Source organism: Manis javanica, chromosome 7, assembly GCF_040802235.1.
Source record: "Manis javanica isolate MJ-LG chromosome 7, MJ_LKY, whole genome shotgun sequence".
In the NCBI taxonomy this organism is placed as follows: Eukaryota; Metazoa; Chordata; class Mammalia; order Pholidota; family Manidae; genus Manis; species Manis javanica.
Window position 1 is genome coordinate 30,205,472 of NC_133162.1, and position 18,759 is coordinate 30,224,230.

The following is an 18,759-nucleotide window of genomic DNA, read 5'->3' on the forward strand; positions in this document are numbered from 1 at the left end:
AAATGGAGTTTGCTCCAGGAGGCGCTCCAGGAGAACACGTGATATAAAGCACCAATTGGCGTGCTTTTTACTCTGGAACTGTTCCTGTATTTTGGCAAATGAGAAGTCGGCTTCCTTATCCTCCGGTTTAGGACAGTGGCAGTCATGGCGCCACCCGTGAGGTACTGCATCCCGGGTGAGTGAGCTGTGCCCATAGCCAATTCTGGATGGCACAGAGACAGGAGGGCTGGATGGCCAACAGCTTCTGGGTATCGTGGCTGATGCAGCGTTTTTTCCTGCAGGCGAACGCCTCTGTAATTTGGAGGAGGGCAGCCCTGGCAGCGGCACCTACATCCGGCACGGCTGCATCTTTTCGTCGCTTGCTGGCTGCCTGATGAAGAGCAGCGAGAACGGCACGGTAAAGGGGGCGGTTTCCCAACTCCTCCGTCTCTGCCTTTCTCTTAAGCTGCGTTTGTTTTCGCTGTCAGGGTACTGCGGAGGTATTTCTAAGTGCATCTCTAAATTGGTCTCTAAATTTTTTCCAATTGCGGTCCCCGCAGCTGGGCACTTAGCCACCACAGACCAGTTGTGTTGATCTTGCTTCCTTTTGCTGCAAATACTCGCGGAAGAAAGTAGGGGAAGCGCAGAGGCGAGCTCAGCCCTGACAATGAGCCGAAGCCTACCCGGCGTCATCTCGCTCCACTGTTCCTACCTCACTCTGCAGTCTAGTCATTTTGCTTCTTTCAGTGTCGCTAATGTCGCTAAAGCTCTCTCCTGCCAGCCATCCGGAACGCTCCTCTCCTTCTCTGCCTATTTAATTCTTACCTTTCAGATAGCCTTTCTAGAATCACTATCTCAGAGGCCTTCCTAGACCCACTAGTCGAGTAAAGGAATTTTCTTGGGTTTTAAAACCCAAAACACCTTTTTTTGTGTGTGAGTTTTTAAACACAAAATTAAAAAAATTATTTTCCTTCCAAGCACTTATCTCAGCATGTAACTAAACCCTCAGTTGTATGTTCCCCAATAGACTCTTCCCCTACTAAGTTCTGAGAAAGCAGGCCTCACCACCATACCTTCAGCGCCTAGCACAAGATAAATGTTCAATAAACTTTTGTTGAATGCGTGAGTAATATCATCCTCCCTTGCTTCAGAGGCTAATCTAGGATTAGTTCAGGATCGGGTAAGCAGATTTGGAGGAGCAGCATAAAGACAGGTAACAGAGTAGAAAGATTCAGAATCAGAACACCTAAGTACCAGCTAACTAGACCTGGATTCTGTTTTGGGTAAGGAACTTAAACTCTCCGGTTTTAGGTTCTTCCTCATCTGTAAAATGAGGCTTATTTATTTCTTCAGTCAATTTTGGGCATGTCTTTAACATTCCTAAGTCTACTCATTTCATAAATATAGATATCTGTTGAGCATTTTCATGTGCCAGGCACAGTACTGACCTCTGGGGATATAGTAATGAGCCAAATATACATGATCTCTGCTATCAAGGGACACAGACACAAATTGTAAACAAATACATGGTCATATGAATGTATGGTTATAAATGTGATGACTGCTTTGAAAGAATGTTATAAAGTACCATGAGAACAGGTAACAAGCAAGCCCACTAATCAGCAGAAGTGACATTTCAACCCAAATCTAAAGGATAAATAAGAGTTAAGTGGGTGGGGAAAGCACAGTCCTGGCAGAAAGAACAAATTGAACAGAGATCCTGAGATGAGAAAAAATTTAGTGCGTTGGTGAAACTGAAAGGCCAGGAGAGCTGAAGCATAGTGAACAAGGGAGAGATTAATAAAAGATAAGATTCAAAAACATCTGTTTAACACCAACAGCCCATGTCATGCTCAAAGAGAGAACTCCACAAGTATTCTCTTAAAATAAAAGTAATCAAGTACGACCACTATTATATAACATTTATTTGGAGATTCTAGCTGGTACAATAAAATGGGAAACAGAAACAAGCAGTATAACTTTGGAGAAAAGAGTTAAATATCCATGATTATAGACAACATGGTTGTATACTAAAGAATTCCAAGAAAATAACCAAAAAACCTACTAGAACTAATCTAAAGTGGTTAGATGATGACTTCTAGCAACATTCTTCCTATGCCCCCCTTGTCCCTCCTATTTCCTAAAATTTCTAAGGCTTTCTACTGTGGGCACAGATCTGTAGGCCACCTCCCTTATTTCCTCAACTATGGACCAAGGCATTTCTGTGTTACTCTAGAGCCACAAATACCTTTACCCAGGCCTCAGCCATGAAACTCATGAATTATTGTTTCCTCTGTAGCTTCCTGTCATATCTGTGATGAGAGAAACAGAGTCCCAATTGCTGCCAGATGTGGGGGCTGTTGTAACCTGTAAGGTAAGTTGGTACTAATCTCCCTGCTTAGGACACTTGTCCAATGCTGAAATCATGATCATTGTAGAAGTGCCCTGTCTAATATGGTAGCCACTGGCTAATGGCCATTAAGTTGAAATGAATTAAAATTAACCACAATTTAAATTCCCTTCCATAGTCCCACTGGCCACATTTCAAATAGTCAGTAGCTACATGTAGTTAGAGCTGCCCTGCTGGTCAGCACAGAACATTTCTATCATCACAGCACTGGACTTTGCTGGTCTAGAGATTTCTAAGATATTGATCAGGGCAGCAAAGTTCAAGCAAGCATAGTTCTTTTACTGAGTTTGTCATTTGCAAAATGGGTACCAAAGGGTGAAAAGGAGGCCTGTTTTTGAATGTCTGGAGCTGACACCTTTTTCTGAAGAAAACCAAAAGATCTTACATTCTAGCATTTCAGTTAAAGTCTGTTAGTGTTTCATGGGAAGTACAAATCAATGCTGTACTGATCAGTAAATATAACACATCAGTACTCCCTGCCCATCCCTACTCTCTGCCAGGTTAAATTAACTTTAGCTTTTAGTTTCTCTCTTTATAAGTTGCGCCGGGAAATCTATATGTTTTTCTGAAAATAACTGGAGAGGCAGTGATCCAAACATTACACAACAGCTGAAATGTAGACTTAAATTTCGTCCACTCTACAGGCCTGTTAGCAAGATCTGTAAAGATGTAGATTTGCCGTGATGCCCTGTGTTTAGGTTAGATGTCTGTATTTTTCAAAATCTACACCATATTATTTCATTTGATTCCTGCAATAACACTTTTAGGTGGCCAGAGTGTATCTTATTCCACTTACATATGTCACTTGTGCAGGGATAAGTAAGAGTTAACTTATCTTAAATTCTATATTTTCTAGAGTTGCTTGGATTAAAACCTTGGAATTCCTAGTGTATTGCTGCCTCCTCAAGCTGACAACTGCTCATACCCTAATGCTGATCTTTCCTCTCTTCCACAGGTCTCTAGCATCAATTCACGCTTTGCCAAAGTGCACATCCTATATGTGGGATCCACACCTCTTAAGAACTCTTTTCGAGGAACTATCCGGTAAGTAGTAGTCTTGCCTTCACATGTGTCTCAGTATCTGGAATAAGATTAGGGTAGAACAGGAGACTAGAATTTTTAGGAACAATTACTAGTAGTACTCCTGCCTATTTCTCTTCTCTGTGCTCTGATTCTCTCCAGGTGGTGTCCAAAAAAAAAAGCATGATATGTGAGCTAGAACAAAAGGAAAAATGAGATAGGGCTTTAAAATAAATTAAAACAATTGTGCTGTGCTGGCGATTAGCAGTGCAGAATAATTCATATTAAACAAAATAGATGGCATTTTAGGCAGTACTTTTTTTTTTTAACTTATTGTACATTAAATCAAGGATTGTAAGACATTAAAAGTATTAGTGGGTGAAATGGTAGATTTATTTATCCTGCAGGTTCTTTGAGGAAGGACAAAGAATTCTTGTGAGCTAGATCATTTAACTTCTGAGAGCCCTTTCTGCCGTCAGGGTTCTATGTAGCTCCATCATGCCTCTGTTCAAGCTCTCCTAAGGCAGCAAAGTTCCTTATCCTCTCCTGCCAAGTCTGATCTGCTTTTCTCTATACAGAGGATACTGCTGCTCCATGTGAGCCAACAATGAGAAAGGAGATTTTCACCTCCTGGTGAGGACTGGGAGTGCTCCTCTGAGTGGCATCTGGGTCCCAGTTATGACTTGTTCTCTCTGCTCTTGTAGCTCTTTGTCTACTAGGATTCTGCAGAAAAATTCTTTCTGACAAATAATTAATCTTTGTGTTAATTCTTTTTTATAGAAAGGAAGATGTCCGAGCTACTGAAAAAGACAAGGTTGTTGGTTGTTTTTTTTTTTCTCCCATGGCTTGAGAATCTCAATCCTTTTAACTTAGTCCAGTGAATTTCAAAGATCCATAGGAATGTGGAGTCCAAGGAAGTTTAAGGTGTTGCCTATTGCAGAGTGTGGAATTCACCTCACTGTCTCTTTCCTCTCCATATGATTTTTATTCACTCTGTTGACCAGAAAGGATCTAGTTTACTTTTGCCTTTGAGGTCATGTATTTATTCCTTGCTGTTCCCTCAGACTTACTCTCTGGATCCTTCCAGAGGCAACTACAGTACCTTTTGTCCAAGTCAGATTCCTGATCAGTTTACTGAATTCAAAATCTTTTCATTTATATGATGATGCTGTACAAGCAATAAAAGGTGTTGATTGACTTGAGCAATGACGACTTCTATCCTCTGGGATTAGGAAGTAAAGTGGCTCTACCAGAGGGGTTAGTAATTTCATGTGGACCTGATTTAGAGCTTTCAGTTAACACTCCTGTTCTTTCTTTACAGGTTGAAATTTATAAGAGTTTCCGCCCGGGAGATATTGTCCTGGCCAAAGTGGTATCCTTTATTCCCAGCAGACTGTGGTCCTTTGTCAAAACAAGAAATGGAAGTAGAGAGACAACTCAAGTGGTTATGGGAGGGAAGATTTATAACCTGTCATTTTCCTTCACCAGTGGTATGTACTAGATCTCCCTAGGTGATGCACAATCCAACTACCTCCTGACCACTGCTGAAAATGAGCTGGGGGTGGTGGTGGCTCACAGTGAGTCAGGTGAGTTGGTCCATGCTTCCTCACACTTACCTTTCCCTGGGAGCTATAGTTGAGACTAATCCGTTGTTTTTCTTTGTTCTCCTTATTTTTTAATTATCTAGGAAGCAATATGAGTGTATATACTACTGAGACTAAAATGATCTTATATAAATCCTAGGAAAAGGGGAACTCACTCCTTAAGTCAGTGGCATTAACAAGGTTTTTTCTGTGTGAGGTGAGGTTCACTAGGTAGCTTAGTGACGCTTCAGTTCATACCCAGTTGGCAAGAAAAGAGAAGGCTCTCAAGCAAGTATCTGAGGTCCTAGCTCCAACACCAGCTTTTCCCTTCCAGGTGTCCAGATGGTTCCCATCAGCTGGTGTGAGATGCAGTGCCCCAAGACCCACACTAAAGAATTCCGAAAAGTGGCCCGAGTACAACCTGAATTCTTGCAGACCTAAGAAGCCACATTTTACCACTTGGAGGAGCATGAGCTGTTTCTAACAGTGCATGTATCAAAGTAACATCAAGATGCCATTGTCTTTATTCAGACACCTGGGGCTGGCCAGCAACCACCTCGTAGGAAAATCTACCAGGAACTTACTTTGTAGGTGGAATAATTTTCTTGTGAACCTTTCAGTAGATTCCATTCCCTTGAGTGTTAAATCTTTCTTTTGGAGGCACCAGCAAACAAACTGTAAGGTGTTGGAAATAGCCTAGTCCTGACAGTCTTACAAATTCATATTTTTTACTGTAACAAAAACATTTTTGCTAAAAGGATTTTATGGTGTCTATTGTCTTGATTAGGGAAAAGAATCATTTCAAGATTTAGAGCAGAGGTTTGCCTGGTGGCACCCATTAACTGACACAGTCACGTGCTTACTTGCTCTGGACAAAGGCTAATCTCGTCTTTTTTGTTTTCATATTATGTCTTAAGTACTTGTGCTTATTGAGTACTTACTACATGCCAGGCTCTAGGTCAGGTACTTTATATTCCCTCATTTAGAGATGATGGTTTAGTGAAAATTACAGGATCCATGATGATTCAGGTGGCATCTAAATAGGTCTGAAAGTAACTTATATAGTATTGCTGATTTAGGGGAAATGTTAGAGGGACAGCAGTATCATGGGAGGTGGCCATGGAAGGATTTGTGACATGAAGTAAAAGGAATTAAAGAACTTAGATCTAAGTGAAGTGAAGCTGTTCAAGCCAGAGAGAAGCTGAGCAAAGGACAGAAGAGGAATGAACACAAAAGTCTGAGGATGAGAAGAGGACAAGGGTTAAGCATGGAATGGTCACACAGGTAATGGGAGGACAGATGAATTATGAGGTGTCACTTCTTGAGATGTTATTCAAGGAGCTCTTACCTTCCATGTGTAGTGACAGTGGTTTGGGGTGAGCTTTGCAATCAACCCACCTAGGTTTGTATCCTCTAGTTGCTAGCCTTGAGCAGGGTAAGTTGGGTTTTTTTTTAAATTGAACATTTTATTGAGCTAATTGTAGGTCCATATGCCCTTTTAAGAAATAACATAGAGAGATCCTTGTTCACTTTGCTGTTTCCCACAATAGTGACATTTTGCAAAACTACTCTATATGAAAGTAATCAGGATGTGGACATTGATACTTAGCAAGTTATTTTTATTTAAATCTGTTTCCTCATCTGTTTATGACCTTACAGGATTATTATGAGGAAGAATGCGTGAAAGTGCTTAGTACCTGCCAATGTTATTGTTATATATTATTATATATATCTGATTGCCTTCTATCAGGTATCCTCTAAATGCCAGGACTTATGCTAGGCACTTTGATCTAGTTTATTTAATCAGTCTCCTATTGTTAAGTATTTTAAATCTACAGATTTTTCTTTTGCAGTCAGTACTGCAGAGAAAACCGCTATACCGTGTATCTTTGTGCAAGCCTATGATTCTTCTGTAAAACAAATTCCTAGAAGTGGAATGCTGGGTCAAAGGGTAAGCATATTGTACAAATTGCTAATACAAAGGATTGACTTTAAAAACAATCTAGTAAACAAGGCTTTACCTTTAATTCTAAGGAGGACATAATGGAGTTTGAGAGTTTGACATTCCAGTCAAGGGGTATTCAGAAACTGGCACCACTAAGCAAGAGCTGTACTAGAGGCATAGGAATGGAGAGCTCAGGCAGGAAGACCTGCCCACCCCATGTCAGCTCGCCAGCCTAGTGAGACAATTTTTGAAACGGGCTGTGTAAGAGTTGTGACTGGTTGCCATCATACAAGGATTTGGTAATGAGACATTTCAAGTTGAATGTTCAAGCTTATTTCCTCAGAAAAGAGAGATTATACACTGCACAGAAAATATTGCACATCACTCCTTTATTATACTGATCTGGAAAAAAGATTTAGTACAATTACGCTCAAAATAAGTACTGGGCCCAAGTGGCAGAGCCAAGCAACTAGAATATGATTCAGCAATCAGACACAGTGAGACACACATTTGGATGTGATCAAGAGACATCTTACTGCCATAAAACAGTTAAGGCAGGGGAGGGACTATAAAACACACAGCAGGATGAGCTCCTACACCTTAAAGTCAAGGAGCTTATCCCACGTTGGTGTGAGGAATGGCTTATTTTATGATGACCATGTGGACATATTTCAACTGCCACTAGAAACTCAAAGGGTTCTTGTTTTCTATTATATATATATATATATATATATATTACTGGGGTTTTTTTTGTAAAAGCAAATGCAACACGTAAACATTCAGGATTGATCCCAAACTTGTGCGGTCAGGGAGGAAGCGGTCAGGGAGAAAGCGTTTGTGATCACTGTTCAGGTTACACTCATCTTCCAGTGGAATGACTGGAGCCCCATCCCTCCCAGTCACCCAACTACACAGCAGTACTAGACTGGCTCCCGCAACACAAACAGACTCCCCACTTCTCTGCACTGGTCGTGCCTTAGCGTGGTTCCTTCTGCTTCCCCACTTAAGGAGGTCCTTAGTAGTAAAGCACTAGCAAAAACCAGTTACTATCCTCTCTTGGGTGAGTCTTCCCTCAGCTGGGAAGGAGGACCCAGGTCCCAGAGGTGCCATTCTGACCAGACTGTATGAAGGGAGTGGGTGCAAGAGCCAAAACAGCTAACCTCAAATTGGGAGCCACCAGTCCCCACCTGCAGCTACAACTTAAGATGCCTACAGATGTGATCAGTGTGACATGTGCAGGGGAGAGGCGCAGAGGAATGGGACGGGCAGGGAGGGTGTCCTTGGGGAAAGCGGTCTGCTGGCTCGCCTTTACTTCTTGGCCTTGCCCTGGGCAGCTACAGCTTCCATGGCTTTGCGCACAGTCTCTTCATCCCCCAGGAACTGCATGGGTTTGATGGGCTTCAAGTTCTTGTCCAATTCATAGACGATGGGAATACCAGTAGGCAGGTTCAGCTCCATGATGGCCTCTTCAGAGAGACCTGAAAATACCCACCATGATCAGCCAACAAGATGTGAATCCACATCACTCCTCCGGGTGACAAAAGACTTTGGTAGAAATTAAAACAGGACATCCTTTCTGATATTTGTAATAACAGTAATTATGTGTGTTATGAGCTACCCACCCCATGTCAGCTCGCCAGCCTAGTGAGACACCCAAGGGATGTCCCTGATACTTACTCCTCAGCCACTGAAAATCAAGAAGAGTATGAAAAGTATATACTGTAGATCTCTCCCAAAGTGGGACCTGGAAACCCAGAGTGAAGAAGGACTATACACATCTCAAATATCCTATATAGTCTGTCCAGCCTACCAAAAACCTGTACATCTGGACCTCTAGGCCCTCAGGTGAAACAATTTAAGATGTAAACAGATTCATGTATAAAGTTGTACAAGGTTGTGATTAACTTTATCAACATTTCCAACTGCAATCCTAGTCTAGAGGTGGACATCTCAAACTTAAATGTGATTCTTAATCACCCGGGTGGTTGAGGCAGCTTGGAATCAGGTCTGAAGTGGGATCTGAGGTTCTGCATGTATAACAAGCACCCAGGGGGTGTGGCCACCTCTGCTTTTGCAGATAATGGTTTGAGAAATAGGGTAGAAGATGTGTTTCCACTAGGAGTCAATCTAGACTGTCTAAAGCTATCACTCTGTCTGGTCCTTTCCTGAAGGTCTCCTTCACAGTAAATAAGTCCCTGATTAGCGCCAGTTCTGCTTTATCCCTCCTTGAGGGCTCCTCTGAAAAAATGTACATACCCTCCAGATGCTTGACAATGCCCCGAAGGCTGTTGCCATGTGCTGCAATCAGTACCCGTTTCCCCTCCTTGACCTGGGGAACTATTTCTTCATTCCAGAAGGGCAGAGCTCTGGCAATAGTGTCCTTCAGACTCTCACAAGAGGGTAGCTGATCTTCAGTAAGGTCTGCATACCTGCGATCCTAAACAGTAACAAAAAATCCAAGCTCACAAATTATGAACAGTTGTATCTGTTCTGCCCATTCCTCATCCCCTAAGGGGTCAAAGTGATGGGTGAAGTTCTCTCATCTGTGCACAGAATGCAGCTGACTGCTTGGGGAAGGGAATAATTATTATCCTGCCCCTCTCTCCCCCATTCCTCCCACTGAGATTAACAGTTCAAAACACAACGTAGAAAGGGAGGTTTGGGAGGAAGGTAGGCTGGCTACAGGCTCTTCCCAATTCACTTTATCTTGTAATTGGTTTAGGAAGGCCATATCTATGGCTATGGTTGGGTTTCATAAAATATAGCAATGGAGATATAAGAAAGCAGATAGAAATTCATTTTAGATAAACAACATAAACCATCAACAAAAGTTTTTAACAAACGAAGGTCATTCTTTGGAAAGGGGGATTACAACTAACTACTTTATCATAAATTATAAACTCAATGGACTAGATAGAACACTAATAAAAGCTGGAAAAGAGTGAGGCCCAGATTCTAATTCCTGGGTCCTGGGTGGAGTGAACCAAGCCTTGGTTTGTCCATACCTTACTGATGTTGCTGTAGAAGGGATGCTCAGGTTCCATCGGAGGTGGTGGGACATCATAGGAGCGCCTCCAGATCTTTACTTGGGCTTCACCATGCTTGGCAGCAGTTTCTGCTTTATTGAGGCCAGTCAGACCCCCATAGTGCCGCTCATTGAGGCGCCAAGTCCTCACAACTGGCAGCCACATTTGGTCAATGGCATCCAGCACTGTCCAGAGCGTGCGAATTGCTCTCTTCTGCACGGAGGTGAAGCAGATATCAAACTCATAGCCAGCATCTGGAAATTTTAAATTCAAAGTGATGAGCTAATCAGGTCCACTCTGGAACCAGAATTTTTACATATAAATCTCCCAAACAAGTAGTCCAAAAGAAAACTATTTGGCTAAATATTTTATTTTGTATATTCTAGCAGGAAAACAACAACAACAACAGTATTGTGCCTTCAGGGAAGATAAACCTTGTTGACTTATGTTACAGGTGACAACATACCTCCCAGCAGTTCCCCAATAATTCATCTAACCTAAGACCTAACTGTTCTGCCAGCCAGTTAACCTTCCATCTGTGCTACTTATCCTAATCCCCAGAGTGCTGTGCGGACACACATTTTAAGAATTTGTTTCTGCTTCCATTCTTTCAAGAAAATGATCCTGAAAACTTGGGACTATCTTAGTAAAAACAGTAATAGCTAATATTCAAGCTTATCATGTATCAGGCAGTGGACTTAATACTTCGGGTTTTATTTAGACTTCATAATAATTCTATGAGGTTACAATCCCTACAACCCATTTTACCAGATGAGGAAAATAAAGACTAGAAGCTAAGCAGATTATTGAAGGTCACAGCTGTTACAAGACAGGAACTAAAACCCAGGCTGTGTGACTCCAGAATCCAACTCATAACTACCATTTCTAGGTACCTCCATAATTCCCTCACTCCTAAGGATCCTGATGTTTGTAATTTAGGTTAGAATTGTCACTTCTGAAATTGTCTAGGGAAATGGGTTTTTGAACCTCCAAAAATCAGGACACAACAAGAACTCTTAGAGGATGCTGCTAACTTCAGTTATTGCACAAAATTATATTTCCACTATAGAGGATGGAAATCACCATATTCTCTACATCCACAGCCCCTCTCTGCTAAAGTCAAGTGCCAGCCTATTCCTGGGAGGAATATACCTACTTAGTTAAACTGTGAAACCAGCTTTAGGAGAAATCACTCACTGGAGTAAAAGCATCACTCTTCCATACACAGTAGTTATTAAGGGGTGGTAACCAAGAGTTATGTTGGCTCAACCACAAGGTTACAACGATTAATCTTACCTTACTTTGTATTTCATGAAAGATTATTCTGCCACCTACTTAGTGGGGAGATGTCCCTTTCCTTATGTAATAGGCCAAGAAAACATTCCTGTTTTCCTCCAAGAGGCTACAAGGTTCCCTGAAATTCAAGACAAACTTTCCAGGGTATTGCCTCACATTGAGGTTGCTAACAGTAATTAATGAAATGTGAAGTAACTTCCTGTCAGTCATTCAACTGAGAATGCAGCCAGTAAGAACTACACTGATGGGGGAAGGATTAATCACCAGGAAATTCATGCCACCTACAAGGAAAAAGATGACAGATCTCATCACAGCCTCAGAACAAGTCCTAGTAGACTCAGTTACCATATCCTCCCCTAACCATCAAGGGAGAAAGGCTTCCCAGTAAAGGCTGAGTCACTGGGAAGAGGCTATCCATAGTGCAAGCCCGCACTCCCAGAATGAAAAGCTATTGGCTGTTTCACTGCAATTATTTCTACTTGCAATGGAGTGCCTCACATGTAATACACACAATAGGTCCCCCCAGGAGAAAAGCAGTTCCCCTTAGGGCTCTTAATAGGGAACTCTAAAGCCTCTTCCTTTAACTTGCCTATTAAACAAAAGCATAGCCTAGAACACTCCCAGGGATGGAGTGGAGCTCATCTTTTCCCAGGAGTAAGACTGCATGAGGAAACCCAGTTCTTGCTAGTCTCCTCCTGAAATGAATCAAGATTTTATAAATCCTAGTATCGTTTAAGGCTCTGGTGAGTTTATTCTATTTATTTTAGGTCTCAATTTATTAGATTATTCATAATGGTCTTTGTCATTAAGAGTTTCTGCTTCTGGTCTTTCATTTTTTAATATAATCATCTGTGATGCCAATATAGATATTAAGATTTTAAATAGAATTTTCTGAAAGTAATGCTACCAACATTTACTTAAAAACTGAAATAGGATCGTTATTTTAAAGAGAGAGAACAAATCTAACCATTTGATCACCCTTAGAGAACAGCTTTGCCTGAGGATAGTCATTAGCAAATAACCACAGACCCATACAGTTCTTCCTGTTAGACAGTAGGAGAGAAAATGGCCTCCTTTACTAGCACTTTCTCTTTCCCGGGCTCTCCTAAATGGGGTGAGGTCACACTAGGCCATCCCAAAGCATTCACACGCACCTCCAACAAAACTGCATTCCCCAGACTTTCCAAACCTTTAGTTCATTTCAAAAGGATCTATAGTAATTCGTTCACCATGTAAGAACTTGTTCGTTATGCTTCAGAAGATTGGAGACTGACGAGAATTAGGCTTGAGATGGATTAATGATTGTACATTGAGCGTTGACCCCCCCTATACTGAATTTTATTGTTGTTAACAACCATTTGATCAATAAATATGAGAGATGCCCTCTCAAAAAAAAAAAAAAAAGCATCTATAGTGAAGGCAAGAAGCCACAGACAGCAATCTGGGGCCACATATCTGTTCCTCATCAACCAGACATCATGATCCTTCTAAAAAGCTGCTACTTTGTCTAGAGGTTAGAAGGGAGCAGGGCAGGACCTGCCCTAATTGCCAGTGGAAGCATCTCCTCAGTCCAGAGATTTGAGTTGCAGGCAGCAGGAAATGCTTCCTTATTAGCATTCCAAAATCAGAGAGCTGACTGCCCCAGGGGTCAAGCCTGGATGGGCAAGCTTACCTCACTGTCACTTCCATCTAAGCCCAGCGCCTGTCACTCAACCTAAAACTGAGGTCAAGGCACTGGATTAGGAATAATACAGGGCCTTGGACTAGTTATTTTTCTAATTCTCACTTCTCCCTACTATGAAAGAGGGCCAGGAAGGGATGGGAAGGAAGGGGATAAAATCTGTCTACTTTGCGGTGTTGTGGAGAGCATCTACTCAAATCATTCATTCATTCATTCACTCAATTACATGTTGGATACAATTTCAACACTGGATTTGTGGAATACTGAACAGCAAAGGCCCACATAAACACGTGTATTTCTCGGTATCTTGAGGCCTGTAGACCACCCCACAGTCGGGGATAAGTGTGTGCACACACTTCACTGGGATACGCAGTTGCCTCTTGAGATTTGGTTACAGTTGCTGAAAGACACCGGCATTCAATTTAATAACCCGTCTCCGAATTACTTAATGCTAAGACCAGAAAGCGGGAATTTCACAAGCCGGTGTCATGGAGAGCGCAGTGAATTGCAAGGCAACCGCCCTGGGTCCTCTTCTTGGCGCGGCCCCTCACACTCCACCGGGTGACCTTGAGCAAGTCAATTCCCTACTCTGGACCCATTTTCTCAATTGCAAAATAAATTGATGGAGAGGTGAAACCCAAGATCTCGGCCCTCTCCGGGAAGGCGCGGGGGCGATCCAGCGGCCGAGACTCAACCGCGCCGGCCCGGGCCTTACAGCCCCCTCCCACGACCCGCACCGGCCCGCTCCGCACCTCGCAGCGCCTGCCCGCCGCGCTTCGCTTCCTCGTGCCCCGCCGGGCTCAGATCGGCGTCGTACCAGCCGCTGAAGCGGTTCTCCAGGTTCCACGCGCTCTCGCCGTGCCGTATCAGTACTAGCTTATAAGCGGCCATGGCTTCGGTTCGGAGTTCAGCGCACACTGGGGCTTGCTGAGATTCCGGAGTCGTAGTCCGGCCCCCGGCTGCGCCTGCGCGCTCGCTCCCCGCCCGTCGCCGCGCGCTTGCTGGCCCAAATCTTTCCACTCGTTCGGGGCCGCCCTCCGCCGACTGGGGGTGCGCATGCGCCCCGAGCAGGCGCAGCTGCCGCCGTGGGGAAGGGGCACGCTCGCGGCCGCCGCGGCGGTCACGGAGCGCACGTAAGCGACGAAGGGCGGCGAGACCTTTGGGCGGCGCCGGACGTGCGTGCTGGCCCGCGTGTTTCAGAGTCACCCGCCAGCCTAGGACTTCTATCATTCATAACCCATTCGTTGCAATAAAATGGTTCTTGTCATTTGAACGGGGCATAGCTGTTGCCAGGTTACTTTTCCATCCTTATGCAATGTTTGATTCACACATTGAATGGATCTTCACTGTAATAATTTATTTGCTTATTATTATTTTCTTATTATTCACTTAACCATGCCCAGCCTCATCTGTAAATGGACACAATACTTAGTTGATGCCTATCTACCTGGAAGGTGCTCAGTAAATAGTTAACTATTGCTAGCTCGTTTCAGTGGACATTGATCTATTTTACATCTAAGGAGACAAGCTTGACTGCCGGTTCCTAAGCCCTGCTCTTCATCAAACACAGGACTGTTTATTCCACCTCTTTTAGTCTCTCACCGCCTCTAATCAGTGCCTCCTGGGCCTCCAACAGTCAACCTCTAGGCCCCTTTGAAAGTTCCAGGAAGAGGAGAGTCGTTCCTCCCCTACACCCAGTCAGCAGTTTACACATCTGCTTATCTGCACAGCTCTCTGCTGCCGTGGCACTGTCTCCTGGTTTTTCAATCTAGCCACTTTATTGAGCACCAAACATGAGTCAAGGTCAAACATGAGATTGGTTGGATGTATTTTCTGCCCTTCACAACAGGTGGACAACAAACAAGATGCACATGTAAATAGCTAACTGAAATTGTGCCGTGTGCTGTATTTTGACAGATTCCAGAAGAGTTTTTAATCTCCATCTCTATGATCCAGGCAATGTAAGTGCTTTACAAATGACAACTCATTTAATCCTCAGAATGACTCTAGGAGGCAGGTGCTGTCATTTCCCTACTTAATGAGAAAACTGCGGGATGAGGTCATTTGCCCAAGGTTATAGGACCCAGGCTCAAGTGTAGGCTGGCTGGCTCCCAAGTCCATATATGCTCTTGCCTGTCACTCTCTAAAGCCTCCACATTTGGTGGGGGTGGGGGTGGGGGGAAATGCATTTTAGGCATTTAAAGAGTGGGAAAGATTTGAGAGGCAGAGAAAAAAGCACTTTGGGAACATGAACCAAAATGCATTAAGACGGTTTGTAAATATATCATCTACTGTTTGTGAAAGTTTAGTGTGTCAAGTGTTGTATTATCTCAATGTTTTAGCAATTCATATGACGTAGGTGTTCTTATAGCTCCATTCCACAGATGAGGAAACCTAGACCCAGAAATAATTTGTCCAAAGTCACAGATCAGAAGTGGACAAGAAATCAGGACTCAAACCCAAGCAGTTCCATGACCTAGCGTGACCTTTAACCACAAAGCTCCACTGCCTCGCTCCTCTGCTGTGGAGAGAAGATGGGACTTCAGTAACCAGAGGTGACTGGTATAAGGTCCAGCACTAAAAACTGCACCCGGAGCTCACAGCATCCCATGGTTGTGAAGGGAGAACTGCCCTCAAAGACCCCCTTGTTCAAGTCCCAGTGGGGCCCACGTGTGTCCTTGAATGACTCTCTCTCTATAAACTCTCTCTAGTGGTTCCTTTTCTCAGATCATCCCAATCCTGATGCTCAGGCCCTCACAGAGAAAGCTTTTCCAGCCCTATCCTGGGTTTCCCAGACTATACTTTTTGTACAGGACTGTACCAAGGCCGTGAAGGCTTGGCAGCTGGAAACCATAATTCCTGGGCAGAGATGGGGATTCATTCAGCCATCTATCAAAACATCACAAATTTGGGAAGAAGCCTAAAGCCAATCAAAGAGCTTTCTCAGATGTCAGTAAAGGGTAAGGATAAACCAGTGTTTTGCCCTTCGCTACTTCTTTTTTAAGAAATCTTAATTGTTATCTCTACTAAACATAAGACATACAGACATTTGTTAAGGCTGATTCCTGGGCCCTCCTAAAGAAGTGGGTGGATGCAGGAGAGCATTCACCTATCCTGAGAGCAAAACAGCTGTGAGGGGCTCTGATCACAGCTGGGAGCCGGCTCCTGGGAACAGCGTGAGGCACCCACGGTATGGCTCCTAACCAGGTCACTGCTCTCCCTCTGTGCCCTGCAGAGGTCAATGTGGTGAAATTAAGTCACCTTCCAGCATGAAGTGTGGGGGTGGAGATCTGTGCTCCAGAGCTTTCTTAGCTGTCAGCTTCTGGGCCGGGGGCACTCATCAATGAGAAGCCCACATCTCTACATGAGGCCTCCAGCCAGCCTCTAAACCCTGAGCTCTTAGGGCAGACAGCCTCCCTTCTAGACCATGCTTGAATTCCTCAGGCCTCAGGGAAATTCCCAGGATTTTAACAGCTTTCAAACAACCAACAAATTGTTGATTATGCTGTTACAAAAACTCAGATGAGGATAATCAGTGGTCACAGCTACATTATCCTCCACTGTCCCTTAGAACAATAAAGACTTCTCTCAGCCTTCCCTTCCCATTTATTTTTTCCAGAGAATAATTCCTTTATCAGGTACTGAACATTCTGTGAAGGACTCAATCTAGAGCTGCAGCGGGGCAAGCCAAATTCTCTGCTGGGTGAGAGGAAGGCAGCGGCCATTCGGTAGGCTCCCTGCCAGAACCCCGCAGGTCTTTCTTGTTGAACATCTTGCAAACTCATCACCTGATGTTCTGATCCCCCCAGCTCGGCTGGTGTCTGAGGAGAGCATTTTGGCCTTGGAAAGAGGGAGCCCAGATGATGGAAGCCAAGGCCTCAAGACTGAGCACCTAGAAAAAGAAGCAGTGCTTCAAGGTGGGTAAGACTCACACTCCGGCCACTATAGTTGCCATCTGAAGATAAACAGAGCTGGAACTGGGAAGCCTGGGCGGGTGGAGGCCTCTGAGACTGCAGTACATTTGTGAGGGAATTCATAAAGATTATCTGGCAGGGAATCCTTGAGCCCAAACCACCCACCAGAGGAGTGCCCAGTTTCCCAGGACAGGCCTGCCTCTGTGTCCTTCACACAGGGATACTGTCAAGCTGGACAGCCGTGGGCTGTGTGGCCTCTGTCTGAATGCTGTGAGCAGTTTCAGAGTGACCCATGGGACCCTCTGTTCATCAGCTGTGTGAGACCTGAGGGGCACATTCTCAAGGCCTGCACAAGTACATTCTCTAAGTTTGTCAGAAATGTTTTTAGGTCAACGTTTAGTAACTACTTACTGGCTGACTAAGGAAAGCTATTTATTAAAGGTGCCTTTCAACCCACAGCAGGGTGACCAGGTTTCCTGTGTGTCTGTTAAGTATTTTGTTTTAGGTAGAGCAGGGAAGCTGGTGGCTATCATGTTTCTGACTGCAGTGGAGGAAAATGATTGTCTCCTAGAGGTAACAATAGGAGCCAGCTCAGAATTGTCCTGCCTAAGAAATATCAACAAGAAATAATAACTATCAGAAACCCACATGAGTTCCTCAAATGGTGTAACACAGAGTTACATATGATCCTGTAACTCCACTCCTTAGATGTACACTTGAGAAATGAAAGCATATGTCCACATTAAAACTCATACACAAATCTTTTTAATGGCATTAGTCCATCAACTGGTGAATGGATAAACAAAACCATGCTATTGCCATGCAATGGGACATTAGTCAGCCATAAAAAGAATGATGTTCTGATACCTGCTACAACGTGGATGAACGTTGAAAACATTATACTAAGTGAAATAAGCCAGACACAAAAGGTGAGATATTGTGGATTCCATTTACATGAACTGTCCAGAATAGGTAAATCTAGAGACTGAAAGTAGTTTATTGGTTGCCTAGTACTGGGAGATTGAAAGATAAAAAATAAGGGGTGTCATTTGCAACAACATGGATGGAGCTAGAGGGTATTATGCTCAGTGAAATAAGCCAGGCGGAGAAAGACAAATACCAAATGATTTTACTCATATGTGGAATATAAAAACAAAGAAAAACTGAAGGAACAAAACAGTAGCAGAATCACAGAACCCAAGAATGGACTAACAGTTACCAAGGGGAAAGGGACTGGGGAAAATGGGAGGGAAGGGAGGGACAAGGGCAGGGAAAAAGAAAGCGAGTATTAAGATTAGATGTATAATGTGGAGGGGGTACGGAGAGGGCTGTGCAACACAGAGAAGACAAGTAGCGATTCTACAACATCTTACTACGCTGATGGACAGTGACTGTAATGGGGTTTGTGGGGGGGACTTGGTGAAAGGGGGAGCCTAGTAAACATAATGTTCTTCATGTAATTGTAGATTAATGATTAACAACAAAAAAAAAAGGGATGTGGAGTTTCTCTCTGAAGTTATGAAATGTTCTAAAATTGCCTATGGTGAAGGGTGTACTTATCTTTGGACTAAAAACTATTAAATTCTATACTTTAAATGGTGAAATGGATAGTATGTGAGTTATATCTCAATAAAGCTGGGTTCTTTTAAGTTTTCAAAATTATTTTTACAAAACCAGCCTGAGCTTTAGCCACCAAGAGCCGTTGCTCAATGGCAGGGAGGTGGGTGTGAGTGGAGGGCTTCGCAGACTCTAAAATGGCTGCTGCTGCAGAGAAGCAGCGGTCTGCTTTCAGTCCCAGTCCTAATGCAGCTGAGTCTCCCAGCAGCTCCAGGGCTGACCCTCAGGGGTGTGGCTGGGCAAGCACTGTACCTCCTGCTAGACCAGCAAGCAACAGGAAGGAGTGAG

General features: G+C 43.6%; 2 protein-coding genes and 1 long non-coding RNA gene across 4 annotated transcripts; 2 read left to right on the forward strand and 1 right to left on the reverse strand.

Moving 5' to 3' along the window:
- The first annotated feature begins 65 nt into the window (after nucleotides 1-65).
- EXOSC1 (exosome component 1) lies at nucleotides 66-5,752 on the forward strand. Its single transcript, XM_017664886.3, has 8 exons — nucleotides 66-175; nucleotides 282-397; nucleotides 2,279-2,353; nucleotides 3,345-3,433; nucleotides 4,190-4,223; nucleotides 4,731-4,781; nucleotides 4,911-4,995; nucleotides 5,327-5,752. The coding sequence occupies exons 1-8, from the start codon at nucleotides 145-147 to the stop codon at nucleotides 5,431-5,433; spliced, it is 588 nt and encodes a 195-aa protein (XP_017520375.3). The 5' UTR covers nucleotides 66-144; the 3' UTR covers nucleotides 5,434-5,752.
- A 1,557-nt stretch (nucleotides 5,753-7,309) lies between these two features.
- On the reverse strand, nucleotides 7,310-13,958 carry PGAM1 (phosphoglycerate mutase 1). The gene is made up of 4 exons (XM_017664876.3): nucleotides 13,693-13,958; nucleotides 9,943-10,217; nucleotides 9,194-9,374; nucleotides 7,310-8,415 (listed from the first exon to the last, which is right to left on the reverse strand). Exons 1-4 carry the CDS (start codon nucleotides 13,829-13,831, stop codon nucleotides 8,246-8,248), a joined length of 765 nt encoding a protein of 254 aa, XP_017520365.1. The 5' UTR covers nucleotides 13,832-13,958; the 3' UTR covers nucleotides 7,310-8,245.
- Nucleotides 13,959-14,196: 238 nt separating this feature from the next.
- Nucleotides 14,197-18,471, forward strand: LOC118971911 (uncharacterized). 2 transcript variants are annotated; one of them, XR_005060662.2, is made up of 3 exons: nucleotides 14,197-15,900; nucleotides 16,560-16,668; nucleotides 16,750-18,471. It is a non-coding gene; the product is annotated as an uncharacterized lncRNA (long non-coding RNA). The 2 variants fall into 2 exon arrangements; XR_012133093.1 differs by having other exon boundaries at nucleotides 14,197-14,901; nucleotides 15,312-15,900; nucleotides 16,560-18,471.
- The last annotated feature ends 288 nt before the right edge of the window (nucleotides 18,472-18,759 follow it).